The sequence below is a fragment of the Prionailurus bengalensis genome, chromosome C1 (assembly GCF_016509475.1).
Source record: "Prionailurus bengalensis isolate Pbe53 chromosome C1, Fcat_Pben_1.1_paternal_pri, whole genome shotgun sequence".
Lineage (NCBI taxonomy): Eukaryota > Metazoa > Chordata > Mammalia > Carnivora > Felidae > Prionailurus > Prionailurus bengalensis.
In genome coordinates this window covers 75820110-75840937 of record NC_057345.1, presented here as the reverse complement: position 1 = coordinate 75840937, position 20828 = coordinate 75820110, and the positions used below count along the sequence as shown (strand labels likewise).

At 40.6% G+C, this 20828-nt stretch overlaps 1 protein-coding gene across 1 annotated transcript; it reads left to right on the top strand.

Moving 5' to 3' along the window:
- Positions 1-9780: 9780 nt before the first annotated feature.
- LOC122480749 (guanylate-binding protein 6-like) lies at positions 9781-20599 on the top strand. Its single transcript, XM_043575523.1, has 6 exons — positions 9781-10285; positions 14143-14360; positions 15413-15497; positions 15839-16029; positions 16962-17141; positions 20297-20599. The coding sequence occupies exons 2-5, from the start codon at positions 14271-14273 to the stop codon at positions 17133-17135; spliced, it is 540 nt and encodes a 179-aa protein (XP_043431458.1). The 5' UTR covers positions 9781-10285; positions 14143-14270; the 3' UTR covers positions 17136-17141; positions 20297-20599.
- The last annotated feature ends 229 nt before the right edge of the window (positions 20600-20828 follow it).

Below are 20828 nucleotides of genomic sequence, written 5' to 3'. Positions count from 1 at the left end.
TAGTTTTTCATTTAGAAATAAAGACATTAACCAAATTGTTATGCCAATAGGATTTTGAACTTATAAGCATTGTAAAAGAACAGTACAAGGTACCAAGAATAAATGCAGAAAGGAGCCCCAATTTAGATTTGTCAGTCAGTGACCCTCCCCTGAGGAAATGAGAGTAAGATGAATTTATAAGAGCACAACCAGGAAAGATACGAGATAAGTGAGTTTCAGGCAGAAGACTGTGCCTAATTCCTTACTGGGGAAGAGACTGCTGTGTTTGGTCCGGGGAGGATGATCCACGTGATGAAGTAGAGACAGCCCATGTTTAGAAGGGCAGGCAGGAGCCTCATTGTGTAGGACCTTACAGGCCTTGTGTGGATACTGGACTTTACCCTAACTGCAGTAAGAAGCTTTTAAGATTTTGTGCAGAGAAGTGACATGACTTAATTGGTGGGGTTTTTTTTTGAAAATCGCTGTGATGGCTGCATGGAGAATGAATTGGACGTGGCCCATTGACGATTCCTTGCCATGTCAGCAGCCCTGAAAAAAGTTCAACCTACAGCTTCTTAAAATGACCAGCCTTTTGAGGGTGTCTGGGTGGCTCAGGTCATGATCTCATAGTTCCTGGGTTCAAGCCCCATATCAGGCTCTGTGCTGACAGCTCAGAGCCTGGAGCCTGCCTCAGATTCTGTGTCTCCCTCTCTCTCTCTCTGCCCCTTCCCCACTCATGCTCTGTTTCTCTCTGTCTCAAAAATAAACAAACATAAAATTTTTTTTAAATCATCAACTTTTTGTACAAAGAATGAAAATGCTAAGGGCTATCTAATATACTTCCTTCTGACAAACAGTAGTCTCTTTCCTTCCCACCTGCACATACTTCCAGTCATTGTTTCTTGTTTTAGATTTTTTATAATCATTTTAACCATTTGTAAGTGTACATTTGAGTAGTATTAAATACATACACATTGGGTTTTTTTATTTTTACCTCCTGAATTTTTTTTAATGAAATTTATTGTCAAATTGGTTTCCATACAACACCCAGTGCTCATCCCAACAGGCGCCCTCCTTAATGCCCATCACCCACTTTCCCCTGCCCCCCATCAACCCTCAGTTTATTCTCCATACACATTGTTATGTAACAGATCTCCAGAACGTTTTTATCCTGCAATGCTGAAATTATATCCATTAAATAATTTACATTCCCCCCTCCCCTAAACCTCTGGTAACTACCATCCTACTTTCTCTTCCTATGAATTTGATTAGTCATTATGTTTTTTCTTAATTAACTGTTGAAGTGCAATTGATAGCATATTTTTTCCTCCCAAATTCAAACATTTGAAATTTTATGTTTCTTAGCTAGGTACTTTTTAGTTTAAGCGAACTTTGTTCTGTACCTTTCCTGCCTCTCCCTACAAAACAAACTGGACTTTTTCTACCCTCTCTTTTCTCATCCATACACTTCTGTTACATATGCCCTTATTCGGACCTAGACACACCATGCTGCTTTGCCTCTACTTCACCAAGAACAGCAGGAAACCCCCAAGGGGTTAGACGGAAAGCTGACCCAATGGAAAGAGTCTGTTTGTTGCTGTTTCATAGATGTTACCTAGAAACTGCACCAAAACTCGGCCCTTGTTATCAATCTCTTTGCTCCAGACTTTCCCGTTTGCTGCAATCCCTCATAGCTTTAAACTGGAGAGTATGTTTTAAAATAAACTCATGCAAGGGTTTCAAGCCAGAAAAACAATCTCTGAGATCATGCAAGTCTACTGGAAAGATATTTCCTGAAATTGTACTTCAGGTTTGAAACCGAAAGCAATGACCTGCTATTTTCAAAACAATTCTAGGAAATCAGTTGCTTTTCAGTTATGGGAAAAAACAAACATGATTTTTAAAGTCTCTAAACTATTAGCAGACTGCATAAAAAGTGTTCAAGGACAACCAGACCACTGTCCCTGAGGGGCCTCTCTCTAGATCCACCCTCCACAGGGGTTATCTGTGTTTCACCAATCAGAAAAATGTGATGGCATGTGCATCTACTGCTTATTTCAAAACCGTCACCAAAGCTCCAGAGCCCTCAAAATGTCTACTCAACGTCAGCTCCATGTCCAACACCCTCGCCACAGTTTCCAAAGCAAGTGTGTCTGGGCAGCATTTATAAAGCTCACGATTTACATATGGCCTCCTTCTCTCTCATAGCAGAGTAACTATTGGGATAACATGATCATTATGTAAAACAAATGTCACTATTTTAACAGGTCTCCCAAATTCATGACATAGAGGAAAATGTGTATGTTTATAAAGATACTTTGAAATGCTTACTGGAACATAGGAGACTATACCAGGTTGTAAGTCTCTGCAGAAAGCTAAATCATGGAAAGTGACAGTGAACTTGCCTTGCCAGATGATTTTATTTCCTCCTAAAGCAGATGGTGGGTGAGAAAAGAAAACAGAAAAGGTGGAGGAGAGAAAGCACAGACCCAAGGGCTTCAGAGGACTGAAAGTCTTGTCACTCTCCACAAAACAGACAGGCAAAAACATCGGAGGAAATGATATCCCCAAATTAGGGGAGCTTGGGAAGATGGCTGAGCAGGAGGACCACATTTAAAACTAGATCTCATCCACATCCAAGTCAATAACAGTAAGCCTGGCAGAATGAACTCCATAAGTAAATAGAGAGTAGAAGCTGCATCTGAAAGGTTAGGAAGGTCAGAAAGGCAGAGGGAGGCTGCTGGCAAGAGGGAGCCAGCTGCGTACTCTGAGAGGGTGGAGAAAAGGCCCAGGCCCTTGCACCCCATAATGTTTGGCTTTAAAGACCAAAGGGGATGGATTCCATGAGTTTTTGGGGGGAAGGGCTTAAGACTTTTTTAAAGTTTATTTATTTATTTTAACAGAGAGCACAAGCAGGGGAGGGGCAGAGAGAGAGAGAGAGAGAGAGAGAGAGAGAGAATCCCAAACAGGCTCTGCTCTGTCAACGCAGAGCCAGATGTGGGGCTTGATCCCAGGAACCATGAGATCGTGACCTAAGCCAAAACCAAGTGCTGTACCCAGCCTGGCACCCCCATCCACTGTAGCACACTGAGCTCATATGCTGGGTGAACCAGCAACAAATTTGAGCACCACACCCAGCTGCCCCACTGCACCCAACCTCGGGGCCCCCAGTCATTGCTGTATGCTGCACCCAGCCTAGGCCAGGGACCCTGCTGAGCAGCCTCCAGCCGAGGTATCGCTTCAGGGGATCTGGCCTAGGACTAGAGGCCCAACCAAATTTTGCTGACACTGCCACTCCAAAGTATGTAACTTACACAACTCAACATCCAAAAAGCTAATAATCCAATAAAAAAATGAGTAGAAGACATGAACATTTTTCTAAAGAAGACATCCAGATGTCCAATAGACACATGAAAAGACGTTCATCATCACACACAGATGTTGGCAAGGATGCAAAGAAAGGGGAACCCTCTTGCACTGTTGATGGGAATGCAAATTGGTGCAGCCTCTGTGAAAAACAGTATGGAGGTTCTTCAAAAAACTAAAAATAGAACTACATTACGATCCAGAAACAGCACTACTATTTACCCCAAAAATACAAAAACACTTTTTCAAAGGGATACATGTACCCCTATGTTTGTTGTAGCATTTATTACAAAAGCCAAGCTATGGAAACAACCCAATTGTCCATCGATTGACGAATGGATAAAGAAGATGTGATGTATATATACAATGGAATGTTATTCAGTCATAAAAAAGAATGAAATCTTGCCATTTGCAATGACATGTATGGAGCTAGAGAGTATAATGCTACGCGAAATAAGTCAGAGAAAGACAAATACTATACAATCTCACTCATATGTGGAATTTAAGAAACAAAACAAACAAGCAAAGGGAAAAAGAATGAGAAAGAAACTAAGAGACAGACTCTTAATTATAGAGAACAAATTGATGTTTACCAGAGGAGAGGGCGAGGGGGTGTTGGGTTAACCAGGTGATGGGGATTCGCGTGATAAGCTCCAGTGCTGTATGGAATTGTTGAATCACTACATTATACACCTGAAACTAATACAACACTGTAAGTTAACTAACTGGAATTAAAATTAAAACTTAAAAAAAAAACAATAACCCCTTCCACATATTCAGTTAAATCCATTACACTTATACCTGCTTTTTAGATAGTCTTGCATTCGAGTGGGAATGAAAAGAGAAGCTATATCCAGCCCTATCTCTGATTCAGGTACACCCCAAAGCTGAAAGATCATCATCACCATGACTACAAAAACCATGCTGTATGGGAATAGAAAATGATTGAGCGTGATCTCAGCTTTCCCTGGAAAACCACTCAAATATTACAAATATTACATTAACGCAGTGAAAATCAGTCCTTCCACTTCTTCTACTTTGGGAGGGTGTGCAGGTTGAGACAATATGTTTGAGTGAGAAACAAGGTTTTGCCGTAATAGGTGTTCATCATAGAGTAAGTAAGTCCAGTGTGACCTAGTTTGTGAGAAAGAGCTCTGAAAGTGAGGTCTCAGGAAAAGGAATGGAGGTCCTTCCCATCATCTTGGACCAAAGAACATAAATCATTCCTTTGTCTCATGTGTCAAGAGAGTGTCTTGTACAGTAGTTCCTTGTGTGAGATTGAAACTGAGATATTCCAAGGGCTCCTGGGTGGCTCAGTTGGCTCAGGTCATGATCTCACAGTCCATGAGTTCGAACCCCGCATCAGGTTCTGTGCCAATAGCTCAGAGCCTGGAGCCTGCTTCAGATTCTGTGTCTCCCTCTCTCTGTGTCCCTCCCCCACTCATACTCTGTCTCTCAAAAATAAAATAAAAACATAAAAAAAATTTTTTAAAAAAGAAACTGAGAAAGCTTATGAAGGAAATTGAAGAAGATATAAAGAAATGGAAAAACATTCCGTGCTCATGGATTGGAAGAATAAATAGTGTCAAAATGTCAATACTACCCAAAGCTATCTACACATTCAATGCAATCCCAATCAAAATTGCACCAGCATTCTTCTCAAAACTAGAACAAGAAATTCTAAAATTCATATGGAACCACAAAAGGCCCCGAATAGCCAAAGTAATTTTGAAGAAGAAGACCAAAGCAGGAGGCATCACAATCCCAGACTTTAGCCTCTACTACAAAGCTGTCATCATCAAGACAGCATGGTATTGGCACAAAAACAGACACATAGACCAATGGAATAGAATAGAAACCCCAGAACTAGACCCACAAACATACGGCCAATTAATCTATGACAAAGCAGGAAAGAACATCCAATGGAAAAAAAGACAGTCTCTTTAACAAATGGTGCTGGGAGAACTGGACAGCTACATGCAGAAGACTGAAACTAGACCACTTTCTCACACCATTCGCAAAAATAAACTCAAAATGGATAAAGGACCTAAATGTGAGACAGGAAACCATCAAAACCCTGGAAGAGAAAGCAGGAGAAGACCTCTCTGACCTCAGCCGTAGCAATTTCTTACTTGACACATCCCCAAAGGCAAGGGAATTAAAAGCAAAAATGAACTACTGGGACCTTATCAAGATAAAAAGCTTCTGCACAGCAAAGGAAACAACCAACAAAACTAAAAGGCAACCAACGGAATGGGAAAAGATATTTGCAAATGACATATCAGACAAAGGGCTAGTATCCAAAATCTATAAAGAGCTCACCAAACTCCACACCCGAAAAACAAATAACCCACTGAAGAAATGGGCAGAAAACATGAATAGACACTTCTCTAAAGAAGACATCCGGATGGCCAACAGGCACATGAAAAGATGCTCAATGTCACTCCTCATCAGGGAAATACAAATCAAAACCACACTCAGATATCACCTCATGCCAGTCAGAGTGGCCAAAATGAACAAATCAGGAGACTATAGATGCTGGAGAGGATGTGGAGAAACGGGAACCCTCTTGCACTGTTGGTGGGAATGCAAATTGGTGCAGCCACTCTGGAAAAGTGGTGGAGGTTCCTCAAAAAATTAAAAATAGACCTACCCTATGACCCAGCAATAGCACTGCTAGGAATTTATCCAAGGGATACAGGAGTACTGATGCATAGGGCCACTTGTACCCCAATGTTCATAGCAGCACTCTCAACAATAGCCAAATTATGGAAAGAGCCTAAATGTCCATCAACTGATGAATGGATAAAGAAATTGTGGTTTATATACACAATGGAATACTACGTGGCAATGAGAAAGAATGAAATATGGCCCTTTGTAGCAACGAGGATGGAACTGGAGAGTGTGATGCTAAGTGAAATAAGCCATACAGAGAAAGACAGATACCATATGTTTTCACTCCTATGTGGATCCTGAGAAACTTAACAGAAACCCATGGGGGAGGGGAAGGAAAAAAAAAAAAAAAGAGGTTAGAGTGGAAGAGAGCCAAAGCATAAGAGACTGTTAAAAACTGAGAAGAAACTGAGGGTTGATAGGGGTGGGAGGGAGGGCAGGGTGGGTGATGGGTATTGAGGAGGGCACCTTTTGGGATGAGCACTGGGTGTTGTATGGAAACCAATTTGACAATAAACTTCATATACTGAAAAAAAAAAAAAAAGAAACTGAGATATTCCCTGGATGATGAGCTAGAGATAATTATGTTACCAAAACTAGAAACAGTCTCAGAAAAAAACAAAAAAATTTAAACTGCCTAAAGGGTTTCAGTTGGGAAATACAAATGTTATATCTACTCTAAGCAGCTCTTCAACACCACCACACACACACACACACACACACACACACACACACACACACACACAGAGGCATGCAAAAGATCTCCAAATAGAAACACAAACAAGCAAAAAAACGCACATTAAAAACAGACACATCTATAAATGGCAATATTTTTGTTAAAAAAATCATGAAAGAGGATCTCTAAAAAGCATATGAAAAGATACGTCATTCATAAGTCATTAAAAACACAACACATTACTATTACTCATCTACCAAATGAAGAAAAGGCAGACCTTACTGAGGTTTGGCGAGCTTGCACAGCACCTGGAATGTTCTACACTACTGGTACAAATATAAATTGGCACAACCATGAGACTGTTTGACCAGTGTCTGTCAGATCTATTGGGTGGAACACGTGCTCTTCAGCAACCCATTCATAGGTATATACACAAGGAGAATGTGCAGGTATAATGTGATCTAAAAGATGCATGCAAGAATGTTTACAGCAGCCAAGAAAACAGAAACTGCTCTAAAGTCTGTCAATAAATGAGGGGATAAATAAATTACAGAAGATTCTTACTGCTGAATACTATACAGCATAGAAAATAAACAGTCTGCAGCTATACACAAAAATATGGGCAAATCTCACATGCATAATATTGAGTATAAGCCACCAGACATTACAGAATACATACTTCAGGGATTCAGTTGTATCAAGTGCCAAACAGCAGAATAGTTGTTCCCTTGATGTGGGCAGGGAGAGATGGTGGTGACAGAGGGAGCAGGTGGAGAGAAAGGTCTCCTGCAATCGTCACCATCTTAGCAGAGCTTTCAGGGTTTCAGCACAAGGTCAAAGCTTCTGCATCAGAAGGTTACTTGCTATTTGAAAAGCTACTTTGGGGCTGCTGAGCTCCTGACTCTAGTATATCAAGTCAGAACAGGAGCAGAGCTTTCCATCATGAGGTACATATTGTCTGACCATCCAAATCTCAAGTTTATTTGGGTGGCTACCAGACAAAACAAAGTTACATGAGCAGGTGGCCTAATTCCCATATCAGCAACCTCTATCACACTGCTGACTCTCCCTCCACCAGATTCATTGTGCAATGAGGAATTCTCTGAGACTCACTGAATTTCATTCTGGGTAGGTTGGCAGGACTGAGCCCCAGGAGCTCAGAGTGGCACCATAACACATCCTTGGATTTGTTTACTTTCTTTCCTTGCTTCACTCTTTGCTACATTCTCCTGGTTGTGTGTGAGGCCTTGCATATGCAGAAATAATGCCTTCTGAAAGGCTATGGACAAAGGATAATTTTATCAGCTCGAGGTATTTAAGCATAAATTCTAGCTTAGCATGGGCTCATCAGTAAACTATGATGACTCAGAGGTCAGAGGTGACTTTTAGGAAGTCTATCTTAAAAACTAAATGAAAGAAAATTTTTATTTTTTAAAAATGTTTATTTATTTTTGAGAGAGAGAGAGAGAGAGTGCAAGCAGAAAGGGGCAGAGAGAGAGGAAGACACAGAATCCAGAGCAGTTCCAGGCTCCGAGCTGTCAGCACAGAGCCCGACGCAGGGCTCAAACCCACTAACAGTGAGATCATGACCTGAGCCTAAGTCAGATGCTTAACTGACTGAGCCACCAGGTGCCCCTAAGTGAAAAATACTTTAAAACATAACCAAGCAGAGCCATGAGTGGCCACATATGGCAAGCTCATCAGACCATACAGAATTAGTCTCAGTAAGGGGCTCCTAGGTGGCTCAGTTGACTTCCACTCAGGTCATGATCACTCAGTTCATGGGTTCGAGCCCCACATAGGGCTCCATGCTGACAGTGCCCAGCCTGGTTGGGATTCTCTCTCTCCCTCTCCCATGCATGTGGTCTCTATCTCAAAATAAACACAACTTAAAAAAAAACAAAGAATTAGTCCAGCCAAGTCACTAAACAAAGTATAAAGCCATCAATAATCTCTTCAGGGGACACTGGAGTCCACATCATATTATTTATAATGTCCAGTTTTCAAAACAAATTATGAGGCATGCAAAGAAACAGAAAAGTTGGCCTAATCATAGGAAAAAAAGTTAATAGAAACCATCTCTTGAGGCTTTAGCAGACAAATACCTTATTTAACAGGCAAATACATCAAAGCAGCTATTATGAGTATGTTTAAAGAACTAAAGGTAACTATGTTTAAAGACCCAAAGTGTGTTGAAAATGACTCATGGTATAGAAAATACTTGGGGCGCCTGGGTGGCTCAGTCAGTTAAGCATCCGACTTCGGGTCAGGTCGTGATCTCGCAGTCCGTGAGTTCGAGCCCCGCGTGGGGCTCTGTGCTGACAGCTCAGAGCCTGGAGCCTGTTTCGGATTCTGTGTCTCCCTCTCTCTGACCCTCCCCCATTCATGCTCTGTCTCTCTCTGTCTCAAAAATAAAGGTTAAAAAAAAATTTAAAAAAAAAAAGAAAATACTAATAATAAGAAGTTAACCAAAATAATGAAATAGAAATTCCACAGTGGAATGGTATAAGAACTGGAATACAAAATATACTACAGTGGCTCAAAAACCAGATTTGATCTGGCAAAGGGAAGATCTGTGAACTGAAGATAAATCAACAGAGAGAACCCATTTTGAGCAACAGAAAAGAAAAACGAATTAAGAATAATAGAGCCTCAGAGACTGTGAGGCATCACCAGGCATGCAAATATAGGCAGAATGGAAGTCTCATCAATAGATAAAAGGTAGAAAGTGTTAGAAAAAATATATGAAGGAATAATAACCAGAAACATGCATAATTTCTGAAAAACATTAATCGACTCATTCAAGAAGCTCCATGAATTCCAAGACATAAGAGTACAACAGAATGCACACCTACAGACATCGTAGTCCTGGAAAAGGATCGAGTCTAGGGAGGACTCAAACTACCCACATTTTGACTTCAGTCTGTACTTTCTAACTGATTAAGTTCTCTTAAGACCAGCAAGACCCTGGGTGATTGACCCCAAGACGACGATCCACCTGACCTTTGCTGCCCAGTTGCACCTACCTACCACTTTGTCCCACATTTTCCTTACATGAACCTGGAAATATTTTTTGGCACTTTGGGGACAGCCTTTGGGACACAAGTCCACTGTCTTCCCAGTGTCGGCCTCCCTGAAACAAATTCCTTTCCTGACTCGCCACCACTCCTCTCTCTGCCTTTGGGTTTTGTCAATGGCCAGCTGCCAAACCTAGTCTGCTTGCGGCCCCTGGAGCCAGCGGCTCTGTGCCCTTGGTCTCAGGCAGCAGTCCCTTTGTGGACAGGCGAGCTGGGGAGAAAATAAAGCTGGTCTGGTGCAATTTCCTAGGGCCTAACTGCAGAGTCATTGGGCTGCTCTCACTTGCTTCACCCTCATACCTTCTCTGGCTCCGGCGTCTGGGTTCCAGCAGGTTTTCCCCAAATAATTAAAAATAGCATGAAGTGCTTTTACTTTCAGGTTCAGCTTTATGCTCATTTCCTTTCTTAACAACCTCAGTTTGTTTTCAGCTTCTGTGGGAGAAGAAAACAGCAAGGGTGAGTTAAGAGGTACCTGGATGCTCATTCTTGAACAGAACAGCAATCTATGGCTCAGGTATGTTCATTTCTAAACTGTCTTTTACATGCACTTTAGGTTTGGGCTTAAAAACCCTAATTTCTGACATAAACATGAGAACTCAGAAGAGGAATGCAATAGATACATGTGAATATGTAAGCTATAAAACCTTGTGTTTGAGATTTTCCACTTAACGCTGTTACATATTCTTGTTCTAAAATCTACACATTAAAAAAAATCTGAATTACAGAGGAAGTTTAAGACTGCAATGAATTCTTACACACCATTCACTTGGATTTGCCCCTGTGGTAATATTTTGTGACATCTGCATGCTCTCTTTCTAAATAGATATGTAAGTTTTTCTATTAACATTCTTATTCTGATTATTATTTGGAGCAATAAGTAACAGAGGCTGTGACTCTTCACCACTAAATACTTTGGCACATAGATCTTGGGATCCAGACATGATTCTACTTTCTTTCTTTGGATCCATCTCATTCCCCCACAGCCATTCCTACCTCTCCCTCTGGCTACTATTCCGTCACTCTGGTAAGGACATCCCTGGCCATCCTGCTAATGCTTGCAGTGAATTCTCTGGGCATTTAACATAGCTAACCTCTCCCTTCTTCTAGGGCTCACTCTGTCTGTGTTGCCTCTGAAACCCCATGGTCTGCCAGTGCTGTCACCCCTTATAGTTCCCAGAGGCTTTTCTTCTTTTGTATTCCCAAACTGAATTAAGTCATCTCCATTTGTAATTCAATGAACCCCTATCACTCACATCTCTCTCTCTCTCCTCAGGATTATTTCAGTTGAACCGGTCTACCATGTGCCCAACATGGGGACCGGGCAGAGAACAGAATAGTCAGGGCACCTTTCTCCTCAAGCTTAGACCTTAGTGGAGATGATTAGAGTTGTGATAAACAGTAGAGTATAATCCTTGTTGCATTGTCCGTCATCTTCCTAGTTTGAGATGGTTACTGGGAAGTAGTGTTAACCATCCCCTTGTAACCATTCTTCCTTTCTCCCCTACTAATAGAACTCCTGCTTCTTTGCCATGCACATAGTTTCCCAGAATAATGATGGCAATTCCAGCCTCTCTTGTGGTTGTGTATGGGAATATGGATAACCTAAGAAGCGATTTAGTTTACATAGACTTTACATAGTAAGGTAAAGAGTTAGTATTCTCTGCTTAGAATACAAATGACAGCACACCAGGGACTGCCCCTTACAGATGGTTGAGCATATGATAGCATCTGAAGCTTCCATCCTTATGAAACACAACTACATACCATCCCCAGACTACTAACCCTGAAATTTATGAGGGAGAAATAAATGTAAACTGCTTATGACACATTTCTTTCCTAACTGTTGCAGCTAAGCCTAATTCTAACCTAATAGTTATCTTAGTATCACTCTGAGGGCAGGGGCTGCAGCTTATTTATCCTTTAATCCAAGCACACAAGCACAACATGTGGCAAATAATAGATGTTCAACCAATGAGTTGAAGTAAAAAAAAAAAAGGGGGGGGGGTCACAGTGAATGGGACTAGATATCAAGGAATAAAAATATGAAAAGATATCTTTCATAAACCTGAGCTGAACTGGAGCCCTTGGTGAAGCACTGAGCTGTGCCAGGAGACAGCCAGGTCTAGAAACTGCTGAGTGGTTTGTGGCTGTCATCCTGACTCTGCAGAAACAAGAGGAGCCCATCGGGTCACAATAATACATTAGAGTAGGTATTGTGAAGATAGGAGAGTCAACAGAAATCCCGTAGAAGTTATTAATCATGGCATATGGGTAACCAATGTTTTTGAAGAAAATTATCTTGCCAGGTAATTGGGTGCCAAACATAGAATAGTAAAACAGACCTTCAGGCTTCTAGTCATGGGTCTACCATTTATTCACTATGTGCTTTTGGCAAATACCTTACTTTGACTTTCTGATCTCATTTGCAAAGTGAGTAGAATAAGCCTACTTTGCAGGTTCTTGTTAGAATCAATGAGAGCAACACATCGGAGACTGGTGATACCCAGGATTTTGTCTCTAGCTTCATCAGAGATTTGGAGAATAATGCAGGCAGCACTCTGCAGATGGCCAATGGTAGCCCCCATTTTGTGCCATGGAAAAGTACAGAAGTGCTGATGTATTCATGCTTTGGATAACTCTGAGGCTAGAGAATGACTTTGTGGTCTTATTTTACTGTGAAGCTCTTCTGGGTTTGCAATTTTCCATTGTATCTGAGGAGACAACCTGTATGAGAAATGCTCTTCTCAGAGATTAAATATATATAATATATAATATATAATATATGTAATATATTATATATACAATATATGATATATATTATTCCCAAGAAAACTAAATTTCCAACAATTAATTCCTCAAAGTCGGTAGAATTTTAGTAGGAATATATACAATCTCATTTACCCTGCTTCACCTCATATCTACTTTATTTTTATTTTTATTGATATAAATGACATATAACATTTTATAAGTTTAAGGTATAAAACTTGTTGAATTGATATTTATATATTTATATATTGCAACATGATTACAATCATATTAGTCTTAACTAACATCTCTATCATGTCACTTAATTATCATATGTGTGTGTATGTGTGTGCTTAGCCACTTTGAAGTTTATAATCTGGTGTTGTTGTCTATAATCACTATGCTGTGCATCTCTAGGACTTATTTATTTACTAGTTGCAAGTTTATACCCTTGTAAACAACAAACCTCCACTTCCCCCAACTCCCAGCCCCTGGTAATTACCCTTCTACTGTCTTTATGAGTTCAGGTTTTTTAGATTCCACATACAAGTGCTGTCATAGAGTATTTGACTTATCTCACTTACTATAATGCCCTTGAGGTCCATACATGTCACAAACAGCAACATTTCCTTATTTCTCATGCCTGAACAATATCCCACTGTATATATGTACAGAATTCCTTTATCCATTCATCTATTGATGGATATTTAGGTTTCCATATCTTGGCTATTGTCAGTTATGCTGCAATAACATGAGAGTGCATATATCTCCTTGAGATCCTGATTTCAATTCTTTTAGATAAATCCCCCTAAGTGGGATTGCTGGATAATATGGCAGTTCTATTTTATTTAATTTGAGAGAGAGAGAGAGAGAGAGAGAGAGAGCGAGCAGGCGAGGGGAGGAAATGGAGGAAGAGACAGAGTCCCAAGCAGGCTCTGCACTGACAGCACACAGAATCTGGAGGGGGAGGTGAGGGGTTCAATCTCACAAACCATGAGATCATGACCTGAACCGAAATCAAGAGTCAGATGCTTAACTGACTGAGCCACCCAGATGCTCCATGGTAGTTATTTTTTAATTTTATGGAACCTCCATACTGTTTTCCATAGTGGCTGAACCAATTTACAATGTATATTTCTACCATCCATGTACAAAGGTTGTCTCACTTCCACATCCTCACTAATGATTATCTCTTGTCTTCTTACTGTTAGCCATTCTAACAGGTGTGAGGTGACATCTCATTCTGGTTTTGAGATATCTCTTATTTTCCTGATGATTAGTGATCTTTTCATTTACTGTTGGCCATTTGAATGTCTTCTTTGGAAATATGCCTGTGTAGTTCCTCTGCTGATTTTGTAATTGATTGTTATTAAGTTGTATGATTGTCTACTGTGTTTTTATGCCCCATTTGGAAATTCTTTTTCCAAAAGATATCAGAGCATGTTAACTGAGATAGATACTGAAAATTTTTAAGTGCAGTGATCAGGAGGAAAACACTTATTTAGTAGGAGGAGATGGGATTTATAAAAAGTTTCAAACTTCATAGCGTCTTTAAAAAATCATTTTAGAATTTATAGTTTCTAATTTTGAATCTCATTGATACCCTAAACTTCTTGCCTCATTCAGGGCTGGGGATTCTGGTGACCTTAGTGGATGCCTTCAACAGCGGAGCGGTTCCTTCTCTGGAGAACACAGTGATATCTGTGTCCTAGTGTGAGGACTCAGTGGCTCTGCAGAGTGAGGTTCCCACAGAAATGGTCGTGGCAGTACCAGACCTGGGCTATGGAGCAGCCCCCACGGAGCAGCCTCCCCAAAATGACGAGGAGTTATGGAAGAAGTACACGGTACTTAGTCTTAATAGTTGATTCTTCATGTTACCCCCTCTACCTAAAGGGCACCTGATTGGCCATAGATTAGCTAACATTCACAGCAGAAGGATGCTGATTATTCTGAATAAGAGAGTTAAAAGGACACTATTACTCTATTTTATCTCCTTCGCCTCCAAACTCAGGCACTTTATCTGGAAATCTGTCTAATCTCTGAAGCAAAGTCAGTACAGACACTCAGATGGCCTCCTTGACGGAACATCTAGTTTCCCTGTGGGCTTGAAACATGCTTCAGTTATTTTGAGCTGGCTGCTTTTTCTGTGCACTCTCACCCATTCAATCCAAAGTTCTCTGGGAAGATTGTTACCAGATCATTCTTTACCTTTATTTTACTTTGAGTTGTATGACTGTTAATCATGCCTTGTAGATAGCACTACAGGATGCCATAGCTTCACAGAGCCATAGAGATTATATAATACAAACTCAGCATTTCACAAGGAAGGCTCAGGGAATTCAGAAACTTAACCAATAGTCTTGAAGGAGTATTTCTGAGATGGTAGTAATTCAAGTTTCATTGAACAGTAATTCACACACCATAAGTTTCATGCAGTGAAAATGTATGATTGACAAAGATGTACAAATGTAAATGTACAGTGACTTCTTTCACACGAGGAAGGTGGTCTAAGAAATCTTCCTGGAAGAGCAGTGTGACATACAGTTTGAAAGATTTGTACATATTATCCAGGGTGGATGTTACTGGAGGAGTCACAAGCAGGAAAAAAAAAACCCATCATGTGAAAAATATGAAAGAATCTGAGGTTACACACCTGGAAAACTGCACTATCTTCTGACTGGTGGAACCTAGCACGAGTGGAGGGAAGCAGCATTGGCAGACGAGGCTGGAGGAATAGTGAGACAGGCAGGGTCTTAGAACATGCATGTAGGTGGGGTTGGGCTGGGGGGTGGGGAACAACTAGGGAATTTGATCAGGGCAGTTTTTTTCTCAGAATATTTCAATGGAAGTTCAGGTTAGACCTGCCTGATATGTCTTTGCCCTTTGTGGTTCCCAGAGTTTGGTGCAGATGAAGAAGGAACTAGAGGGAAGCTGCATGAAGAAAGATGAGCTTCTCCATGAAGCACGAGAAGCCTTAGCAGGTATGGGGAAGGCTCTGGGCATGATGGGGAGGGAGGTTCCTGCCAGGCCCTCTGAGACCTCTGACAGGAAGATCTTCTCGAAGCAAGGAGTTTCCTCTCCTGTGGAAGGCATGCTCTGCTAAATCTGAAAATAATAAGACAAGGTGTGGTTGTTCGTCGGCCAGCCAGTCAGAGGGCCTTTCCCACCTTGTTCTCAAACCTGCCCTCGATGTGTGGTCATGAGTTAAATTTGGACATTTCTGTCTGCTCTTCCCAGACAGTTTGGTGTCTGAGAAAGTGGTGGTTGTGGGACAGGGGGTTGTTGCTTTCAGGCTTAACCATTGTTTTCTTGCCTGGAGCAGAGGAGCAAGCCAAAAGAGAGACAGCTGAGAAGGAAAAGCGGCTTCTTGAGAAAAGGTGTAAAATGCTGCAGCAAAAGTTAGAGACTCTAGAAACAATTTTCCAGGAATCCATGGCCCAAATGAGAGAGGAGATAAAGAGAGAGAGAAAAAACCTTCTGAGAGGGCAGAATGAGAGGATTCAGAGGCTGGAGGTAAGCCTGGCTCGGGTCTGGGCAGTGACTGCAGAAGAAAGCCCTGGAACCCTAGCAAGGGAGGGCTGAAAGTTAAAGCAAAGCCAGACAGAGAGGCACTGCTGTCATTTACTGCACTCAATTCACTACAAGCCCTGAATCTGTAATGGCTTGTGTCAGGGCACGTGGGCTGTGTTCACGCTGAGTTTCTGGAGAGTCCCATAGGAACTTGTAGCTCCAAGAATTTCCGGAATATAAATCACCTTCCCAGGGCATGTGCTGCTGTTCTGAGGGATTCCTGGATGATCTCACGGAGCCAATATTAAATGGGGTCCTCAGATTTATCGTCGAAGATGTCCTAACTGGGTGTATGTAATAAAAGCAGCAATTGGTTCACTTTCCCAAGATTACTGCCAGTTTTCAGGCACCCTACCCACCCAAAGACCCTAAGATAGATCCCTGCTGGCCTAAAACCATCAGATATGTATAGACTCAGAAGTGAGGGGGACTGATAGCTCCGAACCTGTAGCTGTCCCCAGGAGAGGATAGCCTGTCTGAGTCAGCATGCGACATAGGGGAAATTCTCTCTTCTCCCGACTGGAAGTGTTTGCATCAGATTTCTCAACCATTATTTCTAAGATGTGGGTGAGCATTTGTGCCATTCAGATGAAAGAGTCCCTCCTAAATAGCATTAATAGAATATCATACAATTGTCCTCACACCTGTTTAGCACCCTCGCAAAACCTTAGTGATAGATGAATATAAGTAATAAGGTACTTCTTATTCTCCAGCCCCAAACCAGGAGATATTCCTGCTGTAAATGATCTAATAAGAGAGAATACTTGAAAAAGGAAAATGCAGATAATTTTATAAATTATTAATATGTAACCTTACTCCTGAAAGTTTGGGATCTTTAAATGTTTTTCTTTTATGAATGTATCACACAATTTTAGGCCCAAATAAAAATCATGACTGGTAGCAAGCAACATACTGAAACTGACTGCACTCCAAAGATAATGGAGAACAATGACAGAGAAGATACTTCGCGGCCTTCGTGGTGGCCTCAAATTTGTGAGCTGCTACAAGAGTTGATTTTACTAATGGTCAAGTTTTTCTCTTGTATTTAATTTCAGGTAATTTTCACAAGTTTTCATAACAGCTTTTTGATATAGCTTATTTTCATGCATATGTACCTTTTCTGTTTTTCAGCAAAATTTAACAGAAAAATAGAAAAGTAGAAAACAGAAAAAATAGAAATGCCCTACTATAGGGCATCAATGGTTGACAAAAGATAGAGTAAATGTGGCTGGACAGTTAATTTAAATGGATGTGGAAATAACTGATTAGAAGACAAAGAGAAGGTTAAATTTGTAGCCTCCTGGAAAGAAACACATTGGAATATAATTATCAAGAAGTGCTTCTGAAAGTTGCATCTGAATAATTACTCAAATAGATATCCATAGCGTGTTCTTGAGTAGGATGGGCCAGAGCCATATGCAAAGCAATTCTTTCTTGGTTCACCTGTAAATTTTATGCATTGCAAGTTAAAATTTCAAAAAGGCTAATTGTAAAATTTAAACGGAGCTGATCAAAAAAATCAAAAGCCAAGACAATTCAGAAGAGGTACAATGAAATGTATAGATCTGCAAGAATTAGAACAGTGTGTCACTGAGCATAAATATAAAAATATAAGAACAGAATATACCGTGTAGTCTAAAAGTAGAAACCCCACCACATATAGGAATTAAGTGCATGTGAACAGTGTTATTTACGTAGTTATTTTTTTTTTAATTTTTTTTTCAACATTTTTATTTATTTTTGGGACAGAGAGAGACAGAGCATGAACGGGGGAGGGGCAGAGAGAGAGGGAGACACAGAATCTGAAACAGGCTCCAGGCTCCAAGCCATCAGCCCAGAGCCTGACGCGGGGCTCGAACTCACGGACCGTGAGATCGTGACCTGGCTGAAGTCGGACGCTTAACCGACTGCGCCACCCAGGCGCCCCCGTAGTTACTTTTTTTTTTTTTTTTTTTTTTTTTTTTTTTTTTTTTTTAAATTTTTTTTTCAACGTTTATTTATTTTTGGGACAGAGAGAGACAGAGCATGAACGGGCGAGGGGCAGAGAGAGAGGGAGACACAGAATTGGAAACAGGCTCCAGGCTCTGAGCCATCAGCCCAGAGCCCGACGCGGGGCTCGAACTCACGGACTGTGAGTTCGTGACCTGACTGAAGTCGGACGCTCAACCGACTGCGCCACCCAGGCGCCCCTCGTAGTTACTTTTTAAAGTGTATTTATTTTTTTTTTAGAGCAAGAGAAAGCACGTGCATGCACACACACACACACAAGCAGGGGAGGGGCATACAGAGAGGGAGAGAGAGAATCCCAAGCAGAATGCGCACTGTCAGCCCACTGCGCCACGTGGGGCTCAATATCACAAATGATGAGATCACGGTCTAAGTCAAAATCAAATCAGTCACTGAGCCACCCAGGCACCTCCACCCAAGTAATTTAAAATAACACTTTTGGGGGCACCCGAGTGGCTCAGTCAGTTAAACAACGAACTCTTGATTTTGGCCCTGGCCACGATCTCACAATTTGTGAGATAGAACCCCACAGGCAGCAGGCTGACAGTGCATAGTCTGCTTGGGATTCTCTCTCTCCCTGTCTGTGTGTGTGTGTGTGTGTTCATTCCCCCACCCCAAAATAAATAAACATTTTTAAGAAATAAAATAAAAAAGTAAAATCAGTGGGAACATACAGTTCAGTATGAACTACATAACAGCTGTTGTCAGACAACTGGAGAGCTGTGTAGAATAAGAAGGTGAGTAGATTTATTGTAAATTTTGTATAAAGTAAGTTCCAGCTTGACTTCAGATGAAACATCAAAAAGCTCCACAGAAACAGAAAATGTCAGATAATTATAAAATTATGTTGGAACATCAAATTTATTTTTAAATGCCATAAACCCCAAAGATGTATAAACACTGACAAAAACTACATTAAAATAAAGATAAATTCATTATAGTGAAAAGAACCTAAAGAAATTCAGAAGCCAAGAATGTTCTGAAGAGACAGCCTTGATTTCTGTCAGAGGAAAGAGCTGATTTATATGAGTTATACATCATAAAGGGCCACAAATCAATAAAAGTGGGCAAGCTTTGAACAAATAGCTTATAGAAAAGATATTCAAGTAACTCAAAATAAGAGAAATGAAACAAAACTATAAGATGCAATATTTTACCTCCCATGCTATCAAACTGTGTTCCCAATGTTTCTGAAAACCTGTCCTTTCATGGAAGCCCAAATTGTGTAATATCTATTGCAAATTGTGTCTAATATATATTAAATGTTAATAGATGTCCATTTGGGCACCACGTATTCAGTTTTAAGGTATACACACACTCTCTCATACACACACACAGTCATGAAAATTGTGTATTGATAACATGTCCATTGTGGCATTGTCTGTAACTCTAAAGATTGGAACTACTTATATGTCTATATGGGAGTGGTAATGTAAATTTCAGCGCACTTCTACAATGGAAAATTATATAGCCAGAAAATTGAGAAATAGCACGATTTGTAATGACACGGAACAACTTACTAGATCTATTGTAATGTGGAAAAAGTGGGGTGCCAACCAATGAGACTAGGGCACTATTTCTGCAAAAAAAATGGAATTCATAATACTTATTTGTATACACATGAGGAACTAGCACTGTTGGTTGCTTCTAGGGGAAACTAGGTTTCTGAGATCAGGAATGAGAGGAATACTTATTTTATTCGGTATAAACCTTTGTATCTTTGGAAATTTTACAAGGAGTATGTAATACTTGTTCAGGAGTATAAGAAAAAAAACCAACGATGCTGTTTATGGTGATGATGGTGGTGGTGATGATGACAATGATGATGGTATTTAGGAAATTTTACATTCTTAGAAAAGCATCAACCAGTTCAAAAGAGAGGTGTAATAAATAGTGAGGTCCAATACTGGGGGGAAAAACATATATCCTAATCTTGTTTATATTATAGGGTTGAATTCTACTTCCTTAAAGTCTTTGAAAAATAAGGTCTGAATAAGAATATGATGCAATTCTGAAATCCCAGCTTGTGTGTCTTCGCTTTCCAACTTCAAATTACAGTTTTAGATGTTAGTTGTATAGTGTGTCTGCGGTGTATCTTGATGTTTTTAGACTTCCCTTTCAGCTGATGTTTGCATGCTTTGCTTTTGTTATAATGAACTACTTCCAGCTGCACAAGCTTGACATGTTAACACCTCTATTCTAGATACCTGTGCACAGTATTCACACTTCTTCCAACAACCTCTACGATCCTCACCTTTATGTTGCAGACTGGTTTCTCCCTGAAGTCTTGGATTTCCTGAATCCTCTAAAGCGGGTTGGGTGGCCCTCCTTTGTGATCTCATTGTACCTATGGCATGATTTTGAAAACTTAAGTTACCCATTGACTCTGTTTTGCTGATGATACCTCACTGATAGGGACAAGTTTATCTTTATCATTGTAATCTTAGTTCCTATTTGCATGTCCAACACTTGATCCGTAACTGCAAAGTGATGGTTGAACACATTCCCCACTCTCTAAAGATTCTTCTTTAACAAAAGGTTTATTTATTTTTGAGAGAGAGAGAGAGAGAGAGAGAGAGAGAGAGCATGAGTGGGGAAGGGGCAGAGAGAGGGGAAGAATGAGAGAATCCCAAGCAGGCCCTGCACTGTCAGCACAAAGCCTGATGTGGAGTTTGAACTCATGAACTGTGAGATCATGACCTGAGCTGAGATAGAGTTAGATGCTTAACTGACTG

Bases quoted from the DNA above. Each gene is read 5' to 3' on its own strand.
- LOC122480749 (XM_043575523.1), top strand. From the start codon at position 14,271: ATGGTCGTGGCAGTACCAGACCTGGGCTATGGAGCAGCCCCCACGGAG. The intron at 15,498-15,838 runs GTATGGGGAAGG...TGCCTGGAGCAG, and splicing joins AGCACGAGAAGCCTTAGCAG to AGGAGCAAGCCAAAAGAGAG. The intron at 16,030-16,961 runs GTAAGCCTGGCT...ACACAATTTTAG, and splicing joins AGAGGATTCAGAGGCTGGAG to GCCCAAATAAAAATCATGAC.